Source organism: Carassius auratus, chromosome 20 (genome assembly GCF_003368295.1).
Source record: "Carassius auratus strain Wakin chromosome 20, ASM336829v1, whole genome shotgun sequence".
NCBI classification, from domain to species: Eukaryota; Metazoa; Chordata; class Actinopteri; order Cypriniformes; family Cyprinidae; genus Carassius; species Carassius auratus.
Window position 1 is genome coordinate 19,406,672 of NC_039262.1, and position 22,421 is coordinate 19,429,092.

General features: G+C 39.9%; 1 protein-coding gene across 1 annotated transcript; it reads right to left on the bottom strand.

The window, feature by feature from the left end:
* Positions 1-7,020: 7,020 nt before the first annotated feature.
* LOC113037960 (nidogen-2-like) lies at positions 7,021-20,246 on the bottom strand. The gene is made up of 16 exons (XM_026195269.1): positions 20,126-20,246; positions 19,373-19,618; positions 19,083-19,283; positions 13,395-13,619; positions 13,143-13,289; positions 11,832-11,960; positions 10,510-10,656; positions 9,989-10,225; positions 8,757-8,981; positions 8,469-8,638; positions 8,255-8,384; positions 7,963-8,134; positions 7,596-7,753; positions 7,396-7,519; positions 7,212-7,320; positions 7,021-7,127 (listed from the first exon to the last, which is right to left on the bottom strand). The coding sequence occupies exons 1-15, from the start codon at positions 20,244-20,246 to the stop codon at positions 7,212-7,214; spliced, it is 2,541 nt and encodes an 846-aa protein (XP_026051054.1). The 3' UTR covers positions 7,021-7,127.
* Positions 20,247-22,421: the final 2,175 nt, after the last annotated feature.

A 22,421-nucleotide genomic window follows, 5' to 3' on the forward strand; every position in this document is an offset into this window, starting at 1 on the left:
CACACCCTTTAAAGAGATTAGTCATGATCCCTTTTGTTTGTATCTTGAGTCATCATGGCCACATTACTAATAGTTAATTTAAAACCTATTGTTAGCTAACACAATTTAAAACCTAATAAAACTTAGCTGTCTACTATGGAATGAAACTTTGCACCACAGATAACATTCCTCATAAATGTTAAATGGTTTGTTGGTAAGCTAATATTGAGGAAATCTATGATTGTTTTGTGGTATTGAATGGAATATACTTTACCCACTTGACTTTTTGAATGAGGTTTTGCAATGCATTATTGGATGGGATCAGAGTTTGACCCAGAACAGACATGCAAAGAACAAGATCCCATTTATTTGTATCTTGTGGCCACTGCTAACCTGCTGAAAACAGCTTTTATGCTGGCTAACCCAAAGACCAGACAGAAGAATGCATGTTCACACTAAAACACTATATATGCTATGTGTTGTTTACATCCGTACTGCTTCTTGATGCTGACGTCAAATCAGACAATAGTTCCTTTATATAAATGTTTAACAGGCAACGAGGGTAAATGTCACAGTGGCCTAACATTCCCATGTTTTATGTTTTTGATTACCATTGCTTTCTTGGAGCCCTAAACAGCCATACAGGCCTTAAGCAAAATGTTAGCATCAACAGATTAATGGGAGGAGAATTATATGCTGGAATGACTTCAGCTGGGCCTAGATTCATAAAATGGAGTTGTCAAATATGAACTGAACTTTCATTTTTGCCCAATAACCCTCAACACAGCAGTACTGTCACTTTGAGGGATTGTCTTAGTAATTGATTTGCGTTTTTAGCTGCCTGCTGAATTGTCAAAACATGTACTCTCTTGTAGGTTTGATAAGACAGCATCTGCCAAAAACATCCACTTTAATGTAGACATGGGATTGGCCTCTTGGCAGTGGCAATGAGAAATGTCTTCGAAAATCAAGCTTAGTGGAGCAGGAATGCTTGCTTTGAGCATGTTACAGCATTCTGCCTGTCCGCAAACCGCGGGATAAGGATTTATTGCCAAGTGCTCTTTCTGAAATTGCTGTTGAACCCACCGCATAGAATCACCCCAGAAATTATAATGGAATCACAGACATTAGCACCGTGACGGATTACAAAAGCAGCATGACTTTGGAAGTTTCTTTAGGACTTTTGGACAAGTACCACCAGCCAAGTAGAGATGGCCCAAGCACTCCAACAAACGTTTTTGAAAATTTGTTGTTGACTTTTTTTGACTTGGAAAATTTGAATGCAGCTTACTCTGTCCCATTTCATCCACCTTGTAACAATCAACACAGGTAAACACAGTATTTAGAGAGAAATGAGATCCGGGGTATAAGTAGGTAGTCATTTAACAGTTACAAACATTCATCAGCAGATGTCATTTCCGATAATCAAGTCTGAGTATGAATCAACTGACCGTTGACAGGGACGTTTCCCGTAACCATAAGAACACTTGAAAACCAAAGCCAGCAGACAACCATACAATCTCCATACACAACTGTTCTCCCTGGCTCAACCCTGCTTCACTCCAGATGCTGTATTCCCACCCCCACATAGGAGAATGGGAGTTGTGTTTTCTGATGGCTTCCACATGTCGAGAGGAGACATGGCTGAGTGATTCGCCTCCATCCAGGGACTCATCAGAGAGGAATATTATGTGCCAGGGGTGACGGTTAACAAGTGGGAATCCATCTTTGTTCTCCCAGACACCAAGCTACAGTTTTCTCTCTCCCACCTCATTTCCCCTCACGATAAGCTGTTGAAGACTCTTTATCGTTTTAAGTCGACGACAAATGATCTATGGACTTAAGAGTTCTTGCATGCAGCTTTAATATTATTTTCTCTTATTACAACTTAGGGCGGATGATTTTGGCCTTTCGTGCAAGTTCTCTAATGAGTTCTTTACTTTTTTCTGGTTGGGACATACATACAACGGATCATATTAAACATGTTTAGAAATTTGGGATCCATGTTTTCAACTGCTACTGATGGCACAAGAATTCCTGTAGGAACATGCCAGGATGTTCAGTCGTATCCTTTACCGCTCTACAACAAGGATTGCCAAGCCTGCTCCTGGAAGGCTAACCATCCTGCACAGTTTAGATCCAGCATTAATCAAAATCATCTGAACCAGTTAATCAAAGTGTTCAGGATTACTTGAAAATAACAGACAGAAGCCTGCTAGAATGAAGCCTTTTTTGAGGAGCATGATTGGCTGCCCCTACTCTAAGGTTATCTGATTTGTTACTTGTGCAAGGGCTCGCAAACCTCATTGTTTTAACACACACCCTTAAGTCAGATTCACACAGGGTTTTATGCCGATTTATTCCCGATATTCCCCTCTTGAGAATTGGAGAAAAAATCTTTATGAGAACCATGGTCAGTTCCGATGTTCGGCATGGATTATCTGGTAATATGAGGTGTTTACAGATCGAATCTTGCACCTCCCGATCTACTCGCATACAAATCGGGGCCTCCCCCATCATATAAAACATATTCAATATTTAGGCTTTTAAATCGAGAAAGAAGGTAGGAGCACAGACATTTTGGGGGGCAGTGGCAAAACCTTACTGGGCGTTGGGCAGATATCGCTCGGCTGAAATCATGTTCATTGATTTTGTCACCAGGCCACCCCCCATGCACGGCCTTCAGTGAAAATCCAACTTGGGTACTTGAACTGGAGACCTTCTTGCTTTGGCTCTGCCAGTGTTTAGGTGAACATTTATTCCTGCCCCAAATGCACAACATTGGTTGAGCAAGTCTTGCTGTGAATAGAACAGGGAGTTTTTAAAGGAAGTTTAAGCACAGCCTGGTTTCAGTGACCTTCACTAACATGGGAAACATCCCACAATGCTCTTTGTATCCTGCCCAGGGAGCAAATAACCCTTTCAAGGGTTACGTCTGAAACCCCATTCAACATTTCTTAGTACTTTTACGCATGCACAAATCAAGTCAACTTCAACTTCAAGTCATCTATTTCTAGTAAACAATTCTTTTTGGGTCTCAATTGAGTAACTTAAGTAAGATTCCCACAATGCTCTTTGATCCCTGCCCAGTCAACTGCAACCTTATTAAATATCAATAAACATGTGCACACACACACACACACACACACACAAACACACACACATCATAACAAAATTCTTAAAGTGAGTCATCTGTTTTAAACCATTTTTGTTTATTGAAATTACCACTGATTGCACTTTCATACTGTCCATCTTTCTCTACACTGTATAAGATCTTCCCTAGGACAAAGGATGAACAAGATCATTTTCCTGGTAGAGGGTGTGGCCCTCATTAATTCATTCCAGGTTTATTTGTTGGCTCCTAACAGGCAATAACAGGGTTCAATTAAATATAATCATTCAACCCTGTTATATATGACAGTGAATAACAGGGTTGAATGAACCCAAATACTACTATATGCGTAAAATTTAGCAAATAAAATAAGGATTATTTTCTTATCTTGCTTAAGAAAGGACCCTAATGATGTGCCTCTTTGTTGCCAGAATTGTAAGAAATAACACTTTTTTGAGGTAACAAGATTGCACACAATATGCACTGCTAAATAGCATGTCATTCAAGTTAGCATTCAATATATTTTTATAAAACGAAAGAATTGTGATGTTGATTGTGTTTGGAAGATGACATAATTGAATTCAATGATGAACTGCCTGTTTGCTTTATTGACTCACTATTTTCCTATTTAATGCTGTTCAGTTGCTTTGTTACAATCTATATTGTTAAAGCGCTATATAAATAAAGGTGACAACATGTTGTTAATGGTTGGGTACACATTCAAGAAGAGGGAAAGGCCAAGATGACTAAAATCAATGTAAAAATCTTCAATCACCATTTATTTGATCTGTTTTTAACTACCCATTTTTAATGCTCGGTTAATGTTATATTGATGGTGGTTTATAATGAAGAGATCTGTGTCTCTGAGAAAGTAATGGGACACCAGTTTGTACCCCATTCATGCGGTCTCAAATGAACTGACTTTATCTTTTGAATGCTCATGCTGACTCATAATCAAAAGTTCGTTCTTTGATGAAACAAACAACCTTAACCACTGAAGTGACCCCACCTGTTTGTGTGTGTGTGTGTAAAGAGAAAGGAGGAGGGCTTTTTGTTTGTATAGAGGAAATCAACTGTGAGAGGTGTGTGTACGTGATTGTCGATGTGTGGAGACTCCTAGAGGTTATACATTAGTCTCAAATGGGCTTTGGACACTTTTAAGTGACATGTAATGTCTATTTTAAGACATTATATAACAATTTCCTTTGCACACAGAGGCTCTGGTACACACCGAGATGCCATTTAATTTCCTCTGTCTATTCTTCTTTCTCTCTCGCACATGAATTTGATCTGAAAAAGACTAGGTATGTTGTTATTGCTTATTACTTGGTATAAAGCGTACCGTTAGGACAAAGTTGGCCTGATTTTCAAAGACCTTGTGGAATTATATTGTCTCTGTTTTGCGTCACTGAATGCTTGGCCTATACAAATGTTTTGGGATGTTTATTATGAGTCTAGGACTTAAAATAGTACATGATAGAGGACTGTAATTGAAAAGGCAAGAGCTGAGAGGCCTAAATAATTGGATGAATGAAAAACAAGACTACAGCGCAAACGGTTCCTTGCACGCTAGCAACCTGCACAAATCTAATTGGACTGCGCAGTGATGTCTATAATCAGGCCTAGTTTCCGTTCTTAAATCTACGCTGGCATTTTTATGCATAGTCTACTTTACAACCTTCATGAATCTGAAGATTTTCTTACGGTGTTTTGCGTGTGAAGAGGACTGTTTAGCATTCGCGCTGGTGTTGCTCGGTATCAAATTCACTATATGTTTAACCAACAAGCATCTAGACGCTTCACCTGGCTTTGAAGCCATGGGAACGTGCCTTGCATTGCATATGTGGTTTTTTGAGTGGTACATTACTTGTTTTATTAGAAAACTGCGAAGATGCCATTTCTGAATCAAGCTTTGGTTTAATTTGGTCTGCAAACCTAGGCGAACTGCAGTTTGTTTTTACAATTTATTATGTTTTTTTTTTTTTTTTTTTTTACAATTTTGTCTGACAAACAAATCAGAAAGGAGAGTAGATTAACTTCGGTGGACGTAAACTCGAAAAATTGTGTATTGATGTCTTTCCGCGGATGAAATAAAATACTTTCCGATGTTCATTCATGTATATTTCTTAAAAGTTAGTTAAATCCACCAAAGATAATCTACTCTCCTGTCTGATTTGTTTGTCGAACAAAATATGATTGGTCCGTTCGCCTGTCAATCAAGCACTTTGCGAACAATCAATTGAGGGACAGACACTTCTCAGCTTTCATTCTGAATTTGTGTTTCACTAAAGTCTTGTGGGGTTAGGGCATAAACGATGACAGAATTTTTTTATTTTGTGTCAACTGTCACTTTAATGATCAATAATGCAATCACTACAAGTTTTTTTTTTCATACATTCATACATCAATGTTAAAGTTCTAAATAAGTTCTCGACAGATGTTTCTTGAACCTCTTCGAGCGGTTATGCTTTCAAATGAAATCCCATAATGTCTGTTGCTAAAAAGCCAGCTAGTTTCTCCGGCACTGTAAAATAAACATTTAATCCAGAAGGAGTTAAGAGGATACCGTGTCGGATCAGAGAAATATGCACCCAGTGGGCTCAAACAGCTCCCCAGGGTACATAATGGCTTCTATGACCAGGCCAAAGTTCGAACCCCACCTCTGGGTAAATGGCCACTGTGTTGAGTAAACTTGACTGAACCCTCTGACCTGCTGTGGGGTCTGAGGCTGAAGGACAGAAGCCAGCGTTGGCTGCCCTCCACAGGCTGGGAGGTCTGGCCTCTGCAGCGGTGAAGTCTTGCCATCTGTTGGCGGTTCCCGTGCCTTGTGGGTAACCCATCCTGTTTGTTTAGCAATATCAAACCATGGGTTTACAGAAACCCCATGGCAATGCTTAAATATTATTCCACACCTTCCCATGGATGAGAGAATCAAGTGAAGCTTGGCTCTATTCTAACCGAGCAGAACAACAAGCGAAGACAAGGCCCAGGAGTTTAGGAGCGATCTTGCGGAAGAGATTCTTTGGACTCTCTCTGCTCCTAAACCCTTGTTTTTGGGCCCTACTGATGGCCAGACTAAATGAACAATTATGTGTCAACATTATTTTAGACAGTGGGAATTTTCCATTGTGATTGAGGGCCAAATCGCTCTTATTCTGTGCACTAAGCCTGACAGGCATAACATGAAAGCAAGGCACTGATATAAAACAAACATTATATGAATATGCAACAACTTGTGTAATATAACTTTACAGTATGTAAGAAACGCAAGAGAAGCTGAACTCTTCATCTGGTTTGAAATGTTCATCTTTAGTTTTTCTAATTATCACACGCAGGACTGTTTCGAACCAGTCACACTTTTGTAATAAACTCCAAAAGTTCGTTAGTGGCGCCACCTATTGGTAAAAATACTGAACTTAATATATGTTAAGCTGTTAGTGTTAACGTAAGTAATATTACTGGTAAAACTATTACATATTTAATAACTTTTTTTTTTGTCAATTTAAATAAATCTGTAATAAAAATATCATACACATGGATGAAAATGGAAATAATTTTAAGTTAGCACTAAAATTAAAATGTTTATAAAAACTTAACCTATAATATAAAAAATAATTAAACATGAATTGGAAAGAAATATTGTTTAATTTGTTTGAAATAACTAATAAAACTGCAAAATTACCAAAATATTTAACGAATTAATAGACTAATATATATATATATATATATATATATATATATATATATATATATATATATATATATATATATATATATATATATATATATATATACAAATAATATTCCAAATAACACTAAAACTATAAAAAAAATTATAATACCACTTAACACACACACACACACAAAACGCTGGGTTGGATTTAATTAGATGGCAAATAATTTGGTAATTTCTCCCAGGTTTGGTTTGGTTTATTTTCATTTATTTATTTACTTTCTGACACTTCTTTTACAACACCAAAAATCCATATAGTCTACATAAGTGCAGAGTCCACAGGTCTCTATAAGTGAAGAGAAACTGACAGGAAAAGAAACAATCAGGAATGATTTACTGCTTTCACATAATTATACAAAAGGAATAGAAATAAAAACTTGTGCTTACCTATAGGCACTGTGATGGAATAACTATGATCCCATATAAGTGTGAGTGCTGAATAGGGAGATACGCAGTGTTCTCCCCAGTGCTCTGATCGATCACCATTATCCCATCCCTGTAAGGACATTTCTCCCTCATGAATATGGAAACATTGATACTGTCCAGATCAGGCAGTGTATCAGAGACTCACCTCTCCCAGTCGGTGTAGTAAAAGTGGCTGTCATAGATGGCCAGACTGAACGGGTAATCCAAAGCATCCTGGAACACACGTCTCTCTGTCCCGTCAGGAGATATGCACTCCAGTTTCTTTGTGCCTGGTGATTTAGTAGACTTTTATCTTAAATTTGTCCTACAGATATGCGAGATGCTGTATTTTGTGGAAACACTTACCTGCATCCGCCCAGCACAGGCGATTTGTGTCTAAGTCCAGTGTCAAGGCATTGGGCAACATGAGACCCAGTTGAACCAGTACTTTCCTCTTTTGTCCCTCCAGTGATGAGCTCTCTATTTTGGGGGCATCGCGGTTCCAGTCGCTCCAATATAAGGTTCTGAAGGACATGTGCAGTAGAAACACTTCAGAGCACGACAACTGCACCATATAAATTAATATACTGGTATGTATTGCAGGACTACATAATAAAGCCGTCAGTATATATGACTGATATGGCTCGAAAGCATTCATGGATGCATAATAGTAAACACAGTATAAATATGCACGGACAACAAATGAAGGATTTTGATAATATTTCTTACTGACCCCCTCTTAGCATCCACTACGATGGCTCTGGGATTCACCAAATCAGAATCAATCAGCACTTGTCTGCTCCTGCCGTCTAGACCGGACGTCTCAATCCTGTCTTTCCCACTGTCTGCCCAGAATAACTTCCTGTGCACAGTGTCTATTGCAATTCCCTCCGGCTGGACCAAGCCTGGAATTTCACATTGCGTAATTGGGGAACATGGAGAGAATACGTGGGTGATGCAACCATCATAATTCCCCATAATTACAGACAGACAGATAGACATAGATAGATAGACAGATAGATCACCTTGGCTGATAACAGACTCTGGCTCAGACCCAAATCCTAATAGCGCTCTGTTAATTGTACGTCGTCCAAAATCTGTCCAGTACAACATGTTCTCCTGACAGTCGAAGCTGATTCCAATCACGATGGAGTCCTGCAAAGCATCATTATTTTTGCTTAATCAGACAAGAGTTTTGGATTTTCGATTTGATCATGTATTGTGTTTATGAGGGTCTACCTTTAAGGCCAGTAAAACAGTGGACTTGTCTTGAACTGGGTCTGTTTCATCGAGAGGAATGACTCCAATCTGTGAGGCTTGTGTGTAAAGGATAGCAGGCCCTGAAGGGGAGGAGCTTATGACAGGATGCATCAGTGCATTGTTCAGCGCCGCTGCATCACCTGAGATACCTGACGGGTAAAACAAATAAAGAGCAGACATTATGACATGACTATAGGGCACTGCATGATCTGGGGAAAAAAAAATCTGAATCATAAAAAGTGCATGCTAAATAACTTCAATACTCACAGGGGGGCTTTACATCATCGTAGGACCGCGTTCCAATAATTTCTATGCCTTGGTGGTCCACACACCAGCAGAAACTGCTGTTGCCGTAACATTGCACAGGCAGGAAATTCCCGTGAGCGTCACAGAGGGGCATATAGTCCTGAGAGGACGGCCGACCATTATAGTGAGTCAAGAGTGAAAGCCTCCAGCGCTCGCACACAGTCTCCACACGGGGAAGCAGGGCCGCTGAGGAAGAAACATTTTTCCAGAAATGTTTCAAATCTCTGACCATCCACCGCATCCATATATCTTGCCTCAATGAATGACTGTGTGAGCGTTAATTACAGTTAGGCCGTCTCATGAGGGATAATTATGTCATATATAGTTGGAGGTGAACACCACTCCCACAACACACGCAATGCAACAGTAGGAACAACAAGTGTGTCGTGTGTCCCTGTGTTTGAAATGCTGCGGATTTTGCAACATGCTGTTGCTGATCGTTTTTATTTTACAGTAACTTAAATGACAATGGACCAAGATATTTCAGGAGATTCAAAAGTACAAACCAAAAGTTTGGACACACCTTCTCATTCAAAGAGTTTTCCTTATTTTCATGACTATGAAAATTGTAGATTCACACTGAAGGCATCAAAACTAGATTTTTTTTTTTTTTTTTTTGTAAAAACAAGTTAAAAGTAAGTAAGTTTTCTCACTTAAAAAGAATATATATCGTTTATTATTATATCAGAAATTTTCTTGAGCATGCAATGGGCATATAAGAATGATTTCTGAAGGATCATGTGACCCTGAAGACCAGTGTTATTTTAAAATCATTGAGATTCTATTAAAGTTTTTGTTCATATTTTGAAATAGATTTATTGTGTTAATTTTTAAGTTTTAGTAATTTTGTTATGTTTTAGCATTTTGCATATTTTTGTTGGACTGTGTCTATATATTTTTATTCTTTTTTATTTCAGTTTAAGTTTATTTTATACACCAAGTTTGATTAAAAAAGACTAAATTAGCTGAAAGAAAATATGTTTTTTATTTTTATTTTATTAATTTATTTATTTGATTTCCATTTATTTAAAGTAATGGATTTTACTGTTCTTTTTTAAAGTTATTTTATTTTTGATCGAATAAATGCATCCTTAATAAGCATTAGAGGCTCCTTTCAAAAAAAGAAATGTATATCTGACCAAATTGAAAGTTAGCAAGCAATAGCTGCTGAATGTGAAGGCATACATTCATACCTGGTTGATCACAGTTGGCATGCGCTGTGCCAGGCATTGTCCTGGTGCCCACTCTCTCCTGTCCTCTACTGTCCACACACCAGCAGTGTCCAGTGGTGCCCAGACACTGCAGGGCTTTGTACTGCCCTTTCTCATCACACTGAGGAATGAAGGCCTCCAGGTCTGGGTAGATGCTTAGATTCTCCTGCAGACTTTCTCTGTGCTGCTGGCACACAGTTAAGATGGGTTTGGGCTTCTCTAGCAGAGAGAGAAAAAAAAAAATGTTCCACTAAGTGGCATAGTATGATTAAACCAAGTCCTGGATCAAAAAATGTTGTTCCAGGAACATGGTCTACTTGTTTCAAGTACGCTATGGAAGATTAAACAACTCATTTGTGTTTGATTGATTTATAATACACAGCTGAACATAATATTTGACTTGATTGTTGGGCTTCTTCTGTGTTATAAGCAAAGAGAACAGTCTGTAACTGAGCTGACAGGGAGAACTGTTATGTTTTCGTTTGATAAATGTTGTGGTTTACGTGGTGGTTGGCAGAGGAAGCCGTCGCCCTTGTATTCAGGCCAACACTGGCAGTGGAAGGAGCCCTGGGTGTTGAAGCAGGAAGCAAACGGATGACAGAGCTGAAGAAAACACTCATCGATATCTGTAGAAGAAGAGAATGATGGGCCTCATGTGAAATACAACTCTTGAATTTGTACCATGTTTGGTTCTCATGCATGAAAGTGTTTAATAAATGTCTGCACTGAATGATCATGATTGATGAATGACCGTAAATTGTGCATAAAATAGTTCTTACAGAAATTACATTTTTACTTTTAAAATTTTACTGTGTAACAGTAAGGTCATTGAATTTGATTGGATTGAAGAGTGTTCATAAAGTGCTGATATACAGTACAGCAGCACTTGAGGTTGCCAGTCTGTATATTAGTGGTAGGATTTAGTGGCCCTTTCTGCAGAAAACGTCGTTACGCCAGAGGTTGGCGATCTTCTTACGATTGAGTCATTGAATCATTTACTCAAAAGAGTAGTAATTTAACTGTTATGTTAAAGCATTAGTGATGGGAGCTTTCCAAAGGTCTGAATCAACTGAACTGGTTGCTTTGCGAAATTATTCACTGTTTCGGAGCACTGTGTTGTAACTACAATGGCGGCACAAATATTTCAACTTTGTACAAAACATACAGCGAATGTTTTCATGAAAGTGTAAGCTGTGAAATGTAATCTTCAAATCAATAAATACAAAATTAATTAAGTTTTGGTATAATTTGTAGTGCTTATTCTGTATTTTTAAACCATATATTTGACATGGGTTCACGAAATCAACTCCACCTAGTGGCGAACCATCAAAATGTGTAAACAGTTAGAAAACATATAATGTAGCAAAGCCCCGTTTTCGGAAATCATATGGCTTATCCAGTTTAAAACACTCCCAAAATCACTGATTCACAAAAATAGATTCATAGAGGTTTATAAAGCTAAATGAAGCATTACAATTTCTGTGTTACATTACCACTGTTTTTATGTAGCAGATTAATAAAAAGGAAGTTCACAAAAAAAAAAAAAAGAAAGAAAATGTCTTTGAAAATTAAAGAAATTGTAAACAAAGCTGGAAAAAGTATACTCTAAAAAGACTTCTTTTTGCCCTGGTTCTGTTTGAAATGATGTCACACCAGTTTTTTATTTGATTTCACTTGAATTATAATCAGGACCTCACAAGAACTGGTGGTCTGACTATTACGACTATGATTAACTGCTAAAAAAAAAAGGCTCCCAAGGCCTAAGAAACGTTTACTCACAACACCCAAATTCTCTTACAAATATTACAACATACTGAACACCTACCCACACACACATGCAAATCGAGATCAAACTCATAGCCAGATTGACAGTTGCAGTGATGGCCACCCGGCATGTTCACACACTCGGAGTGAGGACCACAGGAACTGAGCCCCTCTGCGCACTCGTCTACATCTGGATCACAGATTCAAAACCCAAGAGAGCCATTTGGAATTTTAGCCAAGGCAGTAATTCAATTAAGGCATGAGATGACCCACAGTTATGAAGTTATTTTTGATTCAAAACAACTGAACACCTGTGGCAGTGCGATTTGTAGTTGTAGAGAAAAGCATTTACACACCCGCATCAAGAAATGTGAAGTCGTGGAGAAATGTTGAACATCCGCAAATCAGTATGTGAATTCATCAAATGAGAGTTGCACACTTGTAGAATATTTTCTCAGAAATGTCTTGTATATTTTTCTAACACAAACACAAAGTACATAACTACAGCTGCTTGAATCTGCAGCGATGAATCTCAAACACTGTTTTTCGCTTTCAAGTGACAAGTTTCGCGCTCTCCCTTTTGCACCGAGATATTTGGTTCAAAAGTGATTTGTGCATCTGTAGAGGTAGTGGGCGGGACTGTTTAGAAATTACAGAATTTCAGCCAATCAGAAGAGCTACTGAGCCGGTAGATATAAGTTTTACGCCCCTGTTGTTCCTCATGCGTCCAGTGGGGGGAGGCTGCAGACCTATGACCTACTGTAAAATGTATTATTTATATATAATTATAAAACAGTGTTTGAGATTCATCGCAGCAGATTCAAGCAGCTGTAGTTATGTACTTTGTGTTTGTGTTAGAAAAATATACAAGACATTTCTGAGAAAATATTCTACAAGTGTGCAACTCTCATTTGATGAATTCGCGTACTGATTTGCGGATGTTCAACATTTCTCCACAACTTCACATTTCTTGATGCGGGTGTGTAAATGCGTTTTGCACCACATTCACTGCAGCAATTGTTTAAAAAATGTGAGCGTGCGAGTTTCTAAATGTGTGATTTGTAGAATAGGATTTGTGCACCTGCAATGAAAAATTTGAGAAGGTGTAACTGTTGTGTTGTGTTTGTGGGAGAGAAAAAAAGGCTACAGGTTTGCAACTCTTAAAACATTTCTCTCTGTGACTTCAAATTTACTGATACACATGTGTGGCTTTTCTCTACAACTACAAATCGCACTGCCACAGGTGTTCAGTTGTTTTGAATCAAAAATGACTTCATACACAGTCTCCAAGGAAGCTCTCAAAGGAGCAGACATAGCAAGCGCTTGGCTTGATGTCATAATATGACATAGAGGAACACTGAAATAATTGTACCATAGCAGTTGCGTCCATCCCCATGGAAGCCCTCGGCACACTGGCAATGGTACTGAGTGCCATCTCCTGGCAGGCAGAGAGCCATGGGGTCACAATGGTGCTTTCCAGTTGAACAGGGATTCAACTCTACAAGCCCAGGTAGCTCACCTGGTAACATAAAAAAATTCCTCAACAAGATCCAAAATTTAAAAAGAAACACAACTAACAATAACCCGCATTATAGAATTGTTTGGTTATCAGTATGTTTCTTACCTCCTATGGGTCCCACTTTGTTGGTTATGGCATATCTAAGGGTGGTTCCTTCTGTGAACGTGACCATCAGATGCTCCACATTCACCTGCTGAAAGTCTGGTATGGTCCATGGGCTGTGCTCACAGCTACGGAAACTCACGTTCTGGTGCAGCTTGTTGGAGAATGTCTCAGATCCACCGTTTTCTGACACCACCATGTACTCCCGCAGGGAAGATGATGTCACAACTGAGCCAGACACAAATTACATTACCCATAATGCACAAAGAACACATATTAAAGCATTAACTTTGGACTCAAGTGGCTTTTAAACATGCAGTAGTACTATCGATAAAAGACGTGAATGTTCAGTAATGAGTTACATTTATTATTAATTATTACTGCAATAAACAGTTTTTCAGATAATCAGAATATCTCATGTAGCTTTGCAAATTTGATTGGCTGAGGGTGTTGATGTTCAGTCCAACTACACTGAGATATTTCTCTATCACTGTTTATGGAAGCCCATTTCCACCATATAAGGAAAAACTAAATCATAATAATTATATTATATTTATGTCATAATTATGACATAAACATTCAAAATGATTCTTATGATTTTCTAATATTTTCGATTTAATTTAATGAATTAATATCTCATAATTTCAGCTTTATCTCATGATTTAAATCAAAATCAACTCCACCTAGTGGCGAACCATCAAAATGTGTAAACAGTTAGAAAACATATAATGTAGCAAAGCCCCGTTTTCGGAAATCATATGGCTTATCCAGTTTAAAACACTCCCAAAATCACTGATTCACAAAAATAGATTCATAGAGGTTTATAAAGCTAAATGAAGCATTACAATTTTCTGTGTTACATTACCACTGTTTTTATGTAGCAGATTAATAAAAAGGAAGTTCACAAAAAAAAAAAAAAGAAAGAAAATGTCTTTGAAAATTAAAGAAATTGTAAACAAAGCTGGAAAAAGTATACTCTAAAAAGACTTCTTTTTGCCCTGGTTCTGTTTGAAATGATGTCACACCAGTTTTTTATTTGATTTCACTTGAATTATAATCAGGACCTCACAAGAACTGGTGGTCTGACTATTACGACTATGATTAACTGCTAAAAAAAAAAGGCTCCCAAGGCCTAAGAAACGTTTACTCACAACACCCAAATTCTCTTACAAATATTACAACATACTGAACACCTACCCACACACACATGCAAATCGAGATCAAACTCATAAACACAACTAACAATAACCCGCATTATAGAATTGTTTGGTTATCAGTATGTTTCTTACCTCCTATGGGTCCCACTTTGTTGGTTATGGCATATCTAAGGGTGGTTCCTTCTGTGAACGTGACCTTTATCTCATGATTTAGTATCTCATAATTTTTGCTCTATCTCATGACTTAGTATCTCATAATTTCAGCTTTATCTCATGACTTAGTATCTCATAATTTTAGCTCTATCTCATGACTTAGTATCTCATAATTTTAGCTCTATCTCATGACTTAGTATCTCATAATTTCAGCTCTATCTCATGACTTAGTATCTCATCATTTCAGCTTTATCTCATGACTTAGTATCTCATAATTTTAGCTCTATCTCACGACTTAGTATCTCATAATTTTAGCTTTATCTCATGACTTAGTATCTCATAATTTCAGCTTTATCTCATGACTTAGTATCTCATAATTTTAGCTCTATCTCATGACTTAGTATCTCATAATTTTAGCTGTATCTCATGACTTGGTATTGTCACAGTGTGTCTGGTCTGTGTATCACTGGGTGTCCACTAGAGGTCTCACTTCCCCTTATCGTCACTGTTCATTGTTTTCAGCTGTTTTCACTTACATCGTTTGCACTTGTCTTTAAATACCTGGGTTGTTTCTGTCCTTGTTACGGAGTCCTTGTTTAATGTCTAACGTTACATGTCAGTCAACCCTTGCTTTGTCTAGCCTTGCCTTGCCCTGTGTTCGTGTCCTGTTTATGTTTTGTTTTGGATGTTCTGGTTTTGACCCTGCTTGGACTGTTTACTCTCTTGGATTACCCTTATAATAAAGATACATACCTGCACATGGTTCTCTCGCTTGGTTCCTGAAACGCCGAACGTGACAGAAGGACTCCGTCAAACAGAGAACCAGCGGTATGTCAGCCCATGCCTCATCCCCAGCCACAGAGCGGGACAGAGGCGATTTTGAGGGAACTCGCCTGGTGGTTTTCCGGGGAACCAGGGGAGGTCGCCGAGGAGGGAGTGGTCGAGAGGAGACTCGGCATCACTCTCAATCATGGTCTCCCTTCAATTCGGGGCTTCTGTGGAATGGGTCAGAGCCACCATCTCACCATGGCGGACGGAGAGGGAAGAAGAAGAGCCCGCCCGCCATGGTGGCGCCACTGCCCATGATGGCCGCTAGATCCGCGCCACGAAGATGGATGGAGGCCAGCCCAGTACCACAACCCAAGATGGCCCTGCGCCACAGCACAAGATGGCCGCCAACCCAGCGCCGCTGCGGTGCAGGGCCACCAACCCCGCACCACGAGGCAAGATGGAAGCCAGCCTCACACCACAGTACCAGATGGCCACCAGCTCAGCCCCGACATTCAAGATGGCTGCTGACTCATTCCTGGAGTATTTCTCCACGCTGTCACAGATTCTAGAAGTTCCGAAGACTATTCACGTCAAGGCTGCTGAGTCAGCGCCACAGCCCAAGATGGCCGCCAGCTTAGAGCCACAGCACAAGATGGCCGCCAAACCAGCGCCACAGCACCAGATGGCCGACTCAACGCCTGAGTTGAGGCGAACGTTCCCGAGCGGGCCGCTGCCGTCCAGGGGGACGTTCCCGAGCGGTTCGCTACCGTCCAGGAGGACGTTTCCGAGCGGACCGCTGCCGTCCCCGAGGCGGTGCCCGATGCCGAGGAGGTGCCCGATGCCTAGGCGGTGCCCGATGCTGTTCCGGAGGTCGAGGTGATGCCCGATGCCGAGGCGGTACCCAATGCTGTTCCGGAGGTCGAGGCGGTGCCCGATGCTGTACCGGAGGACGAGGCGGTGCTCGATGCTGTTCCAGAGACCGAGGTGGTGCCCGATGCCGAGGCGGTGCCCGATGCTGTTCCTGAGATCGAGGCGATACCCGAGGCTGTTCCAGAGGCCGAGGTGGTGCCCGATGCCGAGGCGGTGCCCGATACTGTACTGGAGGCCGAGGTGGTGCCCGATGTCGAGGTGGTGCTCGAGGTGGTTCCAGAGGCCGAGGCGGTGCCCGAGGCCGTTCCCGATGCGGTGCCCGAGACCGTTACCGAGGCGGTGCCTGAGGCCATTCCCGATGCAGTGTCCGAGGCCGCTCCCGATGCCTTGACCGAGGCGGTGCCCGAGACCATTCCAGAGACAGTGCCTGAAGCCAAGGCGCCTCAGGTCTTCACAGACAGTCCAGAGTCTAGTCAGATTCCCGTGGACTCTCCGGAGTCAAGTCAGGTTCCGGTGGACTCTCCGGAGTCGGGTCAGGTTCCGGTGGACTCTCAGGAGTCGAGTGGGGTTCCGGTGGACTCTCAGGAGTCGAGTGGGGTTCCGGTGGACTCTCAGGAGTCGAGTCGGGTTCCGGTGGACTCTCAGGAGTCGAGTCGGGTTCTGGCCGACCCTCCGGAGTCGAGTCGGGTGCCAGTGGACCCTCCAGAGTCGAGTCAGGTGTTTATGGACCCTCCAGAGCCAGGGCCAGTCACCGATTACCCTCTAGAGCCAAGTCAAGTCACTGGGTGGTCTGCTGCTCCGCCCTGGGGGACTCCAACATTGACCACGAGGACGTGGTGGTCATCTGCTCCGCCCTGGGGGACTTTGACGTTGACCACGAGGACGTGGTGGTCGTCCGCTCCGCCCTGGGGGACTCTGGCGGTGACCACGTGGACGTGGTGGTCTTCCGCTCCGCCCTGGGGGCTCTGGCCTGGACCACAAGGCTGTGGTGGTCTTCCGCTCCGCCCTGGAGGGCTCTGACTTTGACCACAAGGCCGTGGTGGTCTTCCGCTATGCCCTGGAGGGCTCTGGCCTTGACCACACGGCTGTGGTGGTCCTCTGCTCCGCCCTGGTGGATGCCTCAACATGCCCTTTATGGACTTCTGTTTGTGTATTTGAGTTCTGTTATGTTTCTGTCTGTTCCCCTTAGTTTGTCTGGCCCTCCATCCCTCCCCCTGAACCTCCTCCGGTCCTCCTCCCTCCTGGTCCTTTTTGTTCTGTTTGGTGTGTCTGAGGAGCATCTGGTAGCTGCTCCTTAGAGGGGGGGTTATGTCACAGTGTGTCTGGTCTGTGTGTCACTGGGTGTCCACTAGAGGTCTCACTTCCCCTTATCGTCACTGTTCATTGTTTTCAGCTGTTTTCACTTACATCGTTTGCACTTGTCTTTAAATACCTGGGTTGTTTCTGTCCTTGTTACGGAGTCCTTGTTTAATGTCTAACGTTACATGTCTGTCAACTCTTGCTTTGTCTAGCCTTGCCTTGCCTTGCCTTGCCCTGTGTTCGTGTCCTGTTTATGTTTTGTTTTGGATGTTCTGGTTTTGACCCTGCTTGGACTGTTTACTCTCTTGGATTACCCTTATAATAAAGATACATACCTGCACATGGTTCTCTCGCTTCATTCCTGAAACGCCGAACGTGACAAGTATCTCATAATTTCAGCTTTATCTCATGATTTAGTATCTCATAATTTTAGCTCTATCTCATGATTTAGTATCTCATAATTTTAGCTCTATCTCATGACTTAGTATCTCATAATTTTAGCTCTATCTCATGACTTAGTATCTCATCATTTCAGCTTTATCTCATGATTAAGTATCTCATAATTTTATCTTTATCTCATGACTAAGTATCTCATAATTTTAGCTCTATCTCATGACTAAGTATCTCATAATTTGAGCTTTATCTCATGAATTAGTATCTCATAATTTTGACTATCTCAAGACTTAATATATAATTTCAGCGTTATCTGATGACGTATCTCATAACTTTATATGTATCTCAAGACTTAATATCTCATAATTTCTGCTTTATCGCATTAATTAATATCTCATAATTTCAGCTTTATCTCATGACATATTATCTAGGAGTGTAACGGTACACATATTGAACAAACTTTTTCAGGAAATTCAAACAATACATGCTGTTTTGATGCTCTTTGATGTGGCGTGACATATCGCTGTATAAATGCCTCAGCTCTGATAGCAGCGAATGAGTGCGATCATCCCCTCATCTTTATTACCAGCTTTAACGCAAAATATATTTTGTCCTCCTGCTGTACCAAAACCATACAGAACCGTGATATGGTATGTACCGAAAACCGAGGTACCATTACACCCCTAGTATCTCAAAATTTAATGACTCATGATTTAGTGTCACATTATTTCAACTTGTTTGTCATAATTTAGACTTCATAATTATGACTTAGAATCTCATAATTTAAATTTTTTTTATCCCATTTTTCTTTGTTATCACGTTCCATACTGAATGTTCTCGGGTTTTAGGTCAACTTGCAGGTTACATTGTTATCGTTACAGTTCCACTTCCTTTGGAACTATTTTCTTTGGTGGAGCATAAATAGAAAAAGAGACCGTCGATATGATGTGTAACTTAAGTTACTCAGTAATGAACAATGTGAAATAATATGGAATTAACTGAAGACTAACCATAGTCATTACTCTTCAAGATTGTTTACAAGAATTACCTGATTGGTTGTATTGATAGGTCTCTTTAAAAGGCAGAATATGGACTTTAGCACCATCGGGAATGCTAGGTAAATCTCCATTGATCCTAATGTCAAAATTCAAATGGTTGAATGAATCCATTCCTTGAACCTCTTGAATAATGGTAACACGCTGACCTTGTGGGCTGAAGACCAGCTCTGCCCGATGAGAAAACTCAGCACCTGGAGAAAATATGTTTTCTTTCTTTAGACTTTTTCATGATCTGTGTGACATAAATTAATGGAGCTTCAGATAAGGAAAACAGTCAAACCAGATATGCTGAAGCCATTCAGATGGTCCTGGAGCTCAAGAGCAAACAGCCAACCAAATGTGGAGACCAGCGGGCTCACAGCCATCAGAGCCCAGCCTGCCTGAGCTGGGACAGGACTAATGGAGATGTATACGCGACCTTCTCCCACCACAGCAAAGCCATGGATGTCCACATTGTTTAGCTGAACTTTTATGTCTCCAACAGAAACAAGGCCATTCAGCTTTCCACTTAAAGGCTGAGAAATGCCTGCAAAATGTAAATTATCTTTCACATTTTTATTAGAAACTAATATTAAAATGAAAGTCCACCCAAAAATGTAAATTCTGTCATTGATTACTCACCCTCATGTCTTTCCAAACTCGTTAGGCCTTAGTTAATCTTAGGAAACACAAATTAAGATATTTTTGCTGCAATACGAGAGCTTGTTGAGTAAAGTTGTTATTTTATTTTATTTTCTTACAAAATGTATTCACATAGCTTCATAAAATTACAGTTGATGTCACGTGGACTATTTTAATGACTACCTTTCTGGGCTTTGAACATGTCAGTTGCTTCGCTGGCAGGGTCAGAAAGCTCTCAGAAAATATCTTAATATGTGTTCTGAAGATGAAAAAAGATATTATGGGTTCGGACCATGACATGAGGGTGAAGAATTAAAGACAGAATTTTCATTTTTGTGTGAACTATTCCTTTAAAGGTATCATAGTCACAATAAATGACATGATAAGAAAATACTAGACCAAAAAAACTCACCCATGGGTAAACATTGTCTACCATTGCCATAATAACCAGAACGGCAATGACAGCAAGGACCAGTTGGATAGTCTGTACAGTAACCATCCTGAGAACAGAATTTTAGGTGCAGGCCACACATTTTGGTCACATTATTTGAAGTAGCGTGTAATACATCTTGGTTTGGTTTTGGGGGCTGTTGAACAAGTGAAGCTGGGATGTCCAATTGGGCCTTAGAAGTAGATTTATCTGCAGGCATGTTTGATTCTACTGTAATGTAGAAATCTTCATCTGTGCTGTGCAAGCTGCCAAAACCCACTGAATCAGACTTTGGGATGGAAGCAGGAACTACCTTCTGGAATGGGAACCGGCTGGATCCGATGTGGAAAACCCACAGTCCATTTACCCCGGTGTTCCCTGACCTGAGAGTTGCATAAGTAACACAATTATGTTTTATATCGCTATACAATTTGACACAAATAACTTCACATAAATAATCATCTTTAATACTGCATTCAATAATTAATGCAGAAAGCTACTTGCACAAGCATACATCTGAAATGGATAAAAGAAAAAAAAATTTGAATGCACTTACTTATAGAGGTTCTTGCTGGTCTCATTATAGCTAAACAGACGGTAGAAGAGCTCTTCTGTACCATATGTATCACCTCTGTTAAAACCAGCCTGAGTTTTACCTTGTCTTATTGACATGTTTGTATGATTGTTACTGATATTTATCATCTTCTGCTCATCCTCTGGATAAAGGAACAAGGCATATGTGTCTGATTTATTGCCGGCCAACACAACCTGGAAACTGGTTACCTACATGGTAAACACAGCAAAGCTAATATTGATATTAACAACTTTACAAATCAAAATATTAATTTATTTGAAACATTTATAGTGTGGATGAAAATATTTTCTTTTACACAATATGTAATTGGGAGCTGGAGCCCTTCCTCTTCACAGGCAACATTGTCCCATGTGGCGATGACTGTGTGGCTGGACTTAAATGCAGAATCAGTAAAACCTTGCTGCACCATTTCAGAAGCTCGGATTAAAACATCTAATGATTCCTCTGCACGGTAAAACACAGATCCTTTCCCTCGTCCTGAACTAATGTTTGTCAGGAAAGGTGCAATGGCAGAGAAGCTGAGAGGAAACATTTTTCTTAAATACTGACTCTCTCCAGGTGGAGGCTGAAGGGACAAGAACCCATTTGTGGAAACCTGAGGAATGAAATTACATTTTAAGCTTCAGACTCCAAATGCTCAGTAAATATGGTTGCATTTGTAATTTCATTGATTTTATTTTTTTGTTATTTACAGGTACAAGAAGAAAATCAGCACACGAAAAAAGCATTAGCATTGGTCTTTAATTTATTATTATTATTATTATCTTATTTATTTTTTACATAGATATTACTGCACATGCTACAACATACAAATTATGAAATAATGAATAAATACTTGTACATTTCCAATTTGACTTTTTTATGTAATGAAAACAATGGCTTACATAAAGAATGTTGAACTGGACGTCGTAGAACTGTAATGGCTTTTTTATCTTCAGGGCTTCAGACACTTCATCATCACCATCCTGAAGAACTGAATCCCCTTCAGATAATCCAAAAGGGAAAAAATTGTCCTTTTGAATTGCATTCATAAAACAAACATTTGTAAAAAGCAAAGCAAATACCCAGCAGTTCTTCATTTCGAGAGGGAGCTGCTTCGATCTGGGGCACTTAAATATAATTGTCCCTGTAGAAATTCATGAGATGTGACGCTGTGGTCACTTAAAATGAAAGGACGCCTTAACCACAATCCACATGGTTACCAAAATGTCTATGGGAGGGTTCTGGAAGGCGGGTGCAAAGCATACAATGCACAAATGTTCATTAAATTTGAATAATAAAAAAAATCCTTTGTACAAACAAACAAATGCTTCATCAGGTCTGTTTTATATATATATATATATATATATATATATATTAAATCCACTTTAGGTATTTTACTAATTATAAGTACTTTTGCAACTACATGTAAACTAACTCTCTTTAGACTATTAGTAGACTGTCAGGTTAGGGTTGGGGTAAGTAAAATAAGTTGATGTACTTATGTACTTATAAGATACATCTAGTTGGTAGGATGTCTGTTGGGGAACCATCAAAATAAACTGTTAGCCAATTATAAGTAAACCGTGTAAAGCGCTGGTTTGGGTGGAGACTTTTATTATGAAAAAGCAGATATCTGCACCATATGGAAATTTAAAGTGTGTTCACCTGAATTTAAAAGGGACATTAGATGCAAGATTACGT

What these genes read in the sequence shown, in the direction of transcription:
- LOC113037960 (XM_026195269.1), bottom strand. Translation starts at nt 20,246, where the DNA reads ATGTGTGGCCTGCACCTAAAATTCTGTTCTCAGGATGGTTACTGTACA. An exon ending in CAAAGTGGGACCCATAGGAG is followed by an intron (nt 13,290 to 13,394) that starts GTAAGAAACATA and finishes TTATGTTACCAG; the next exon opens with GTGAGCTACCTGGGCTTGTA. An exon ending in GGATGGACGCAACTGCTATG is followed by an intron (nt 11,961 to 13,142) that starts GTACAATTATTT and finishes TCTGTGATCCAG; the next exon opens with ATGTAGACGAGTGCGCAGAG.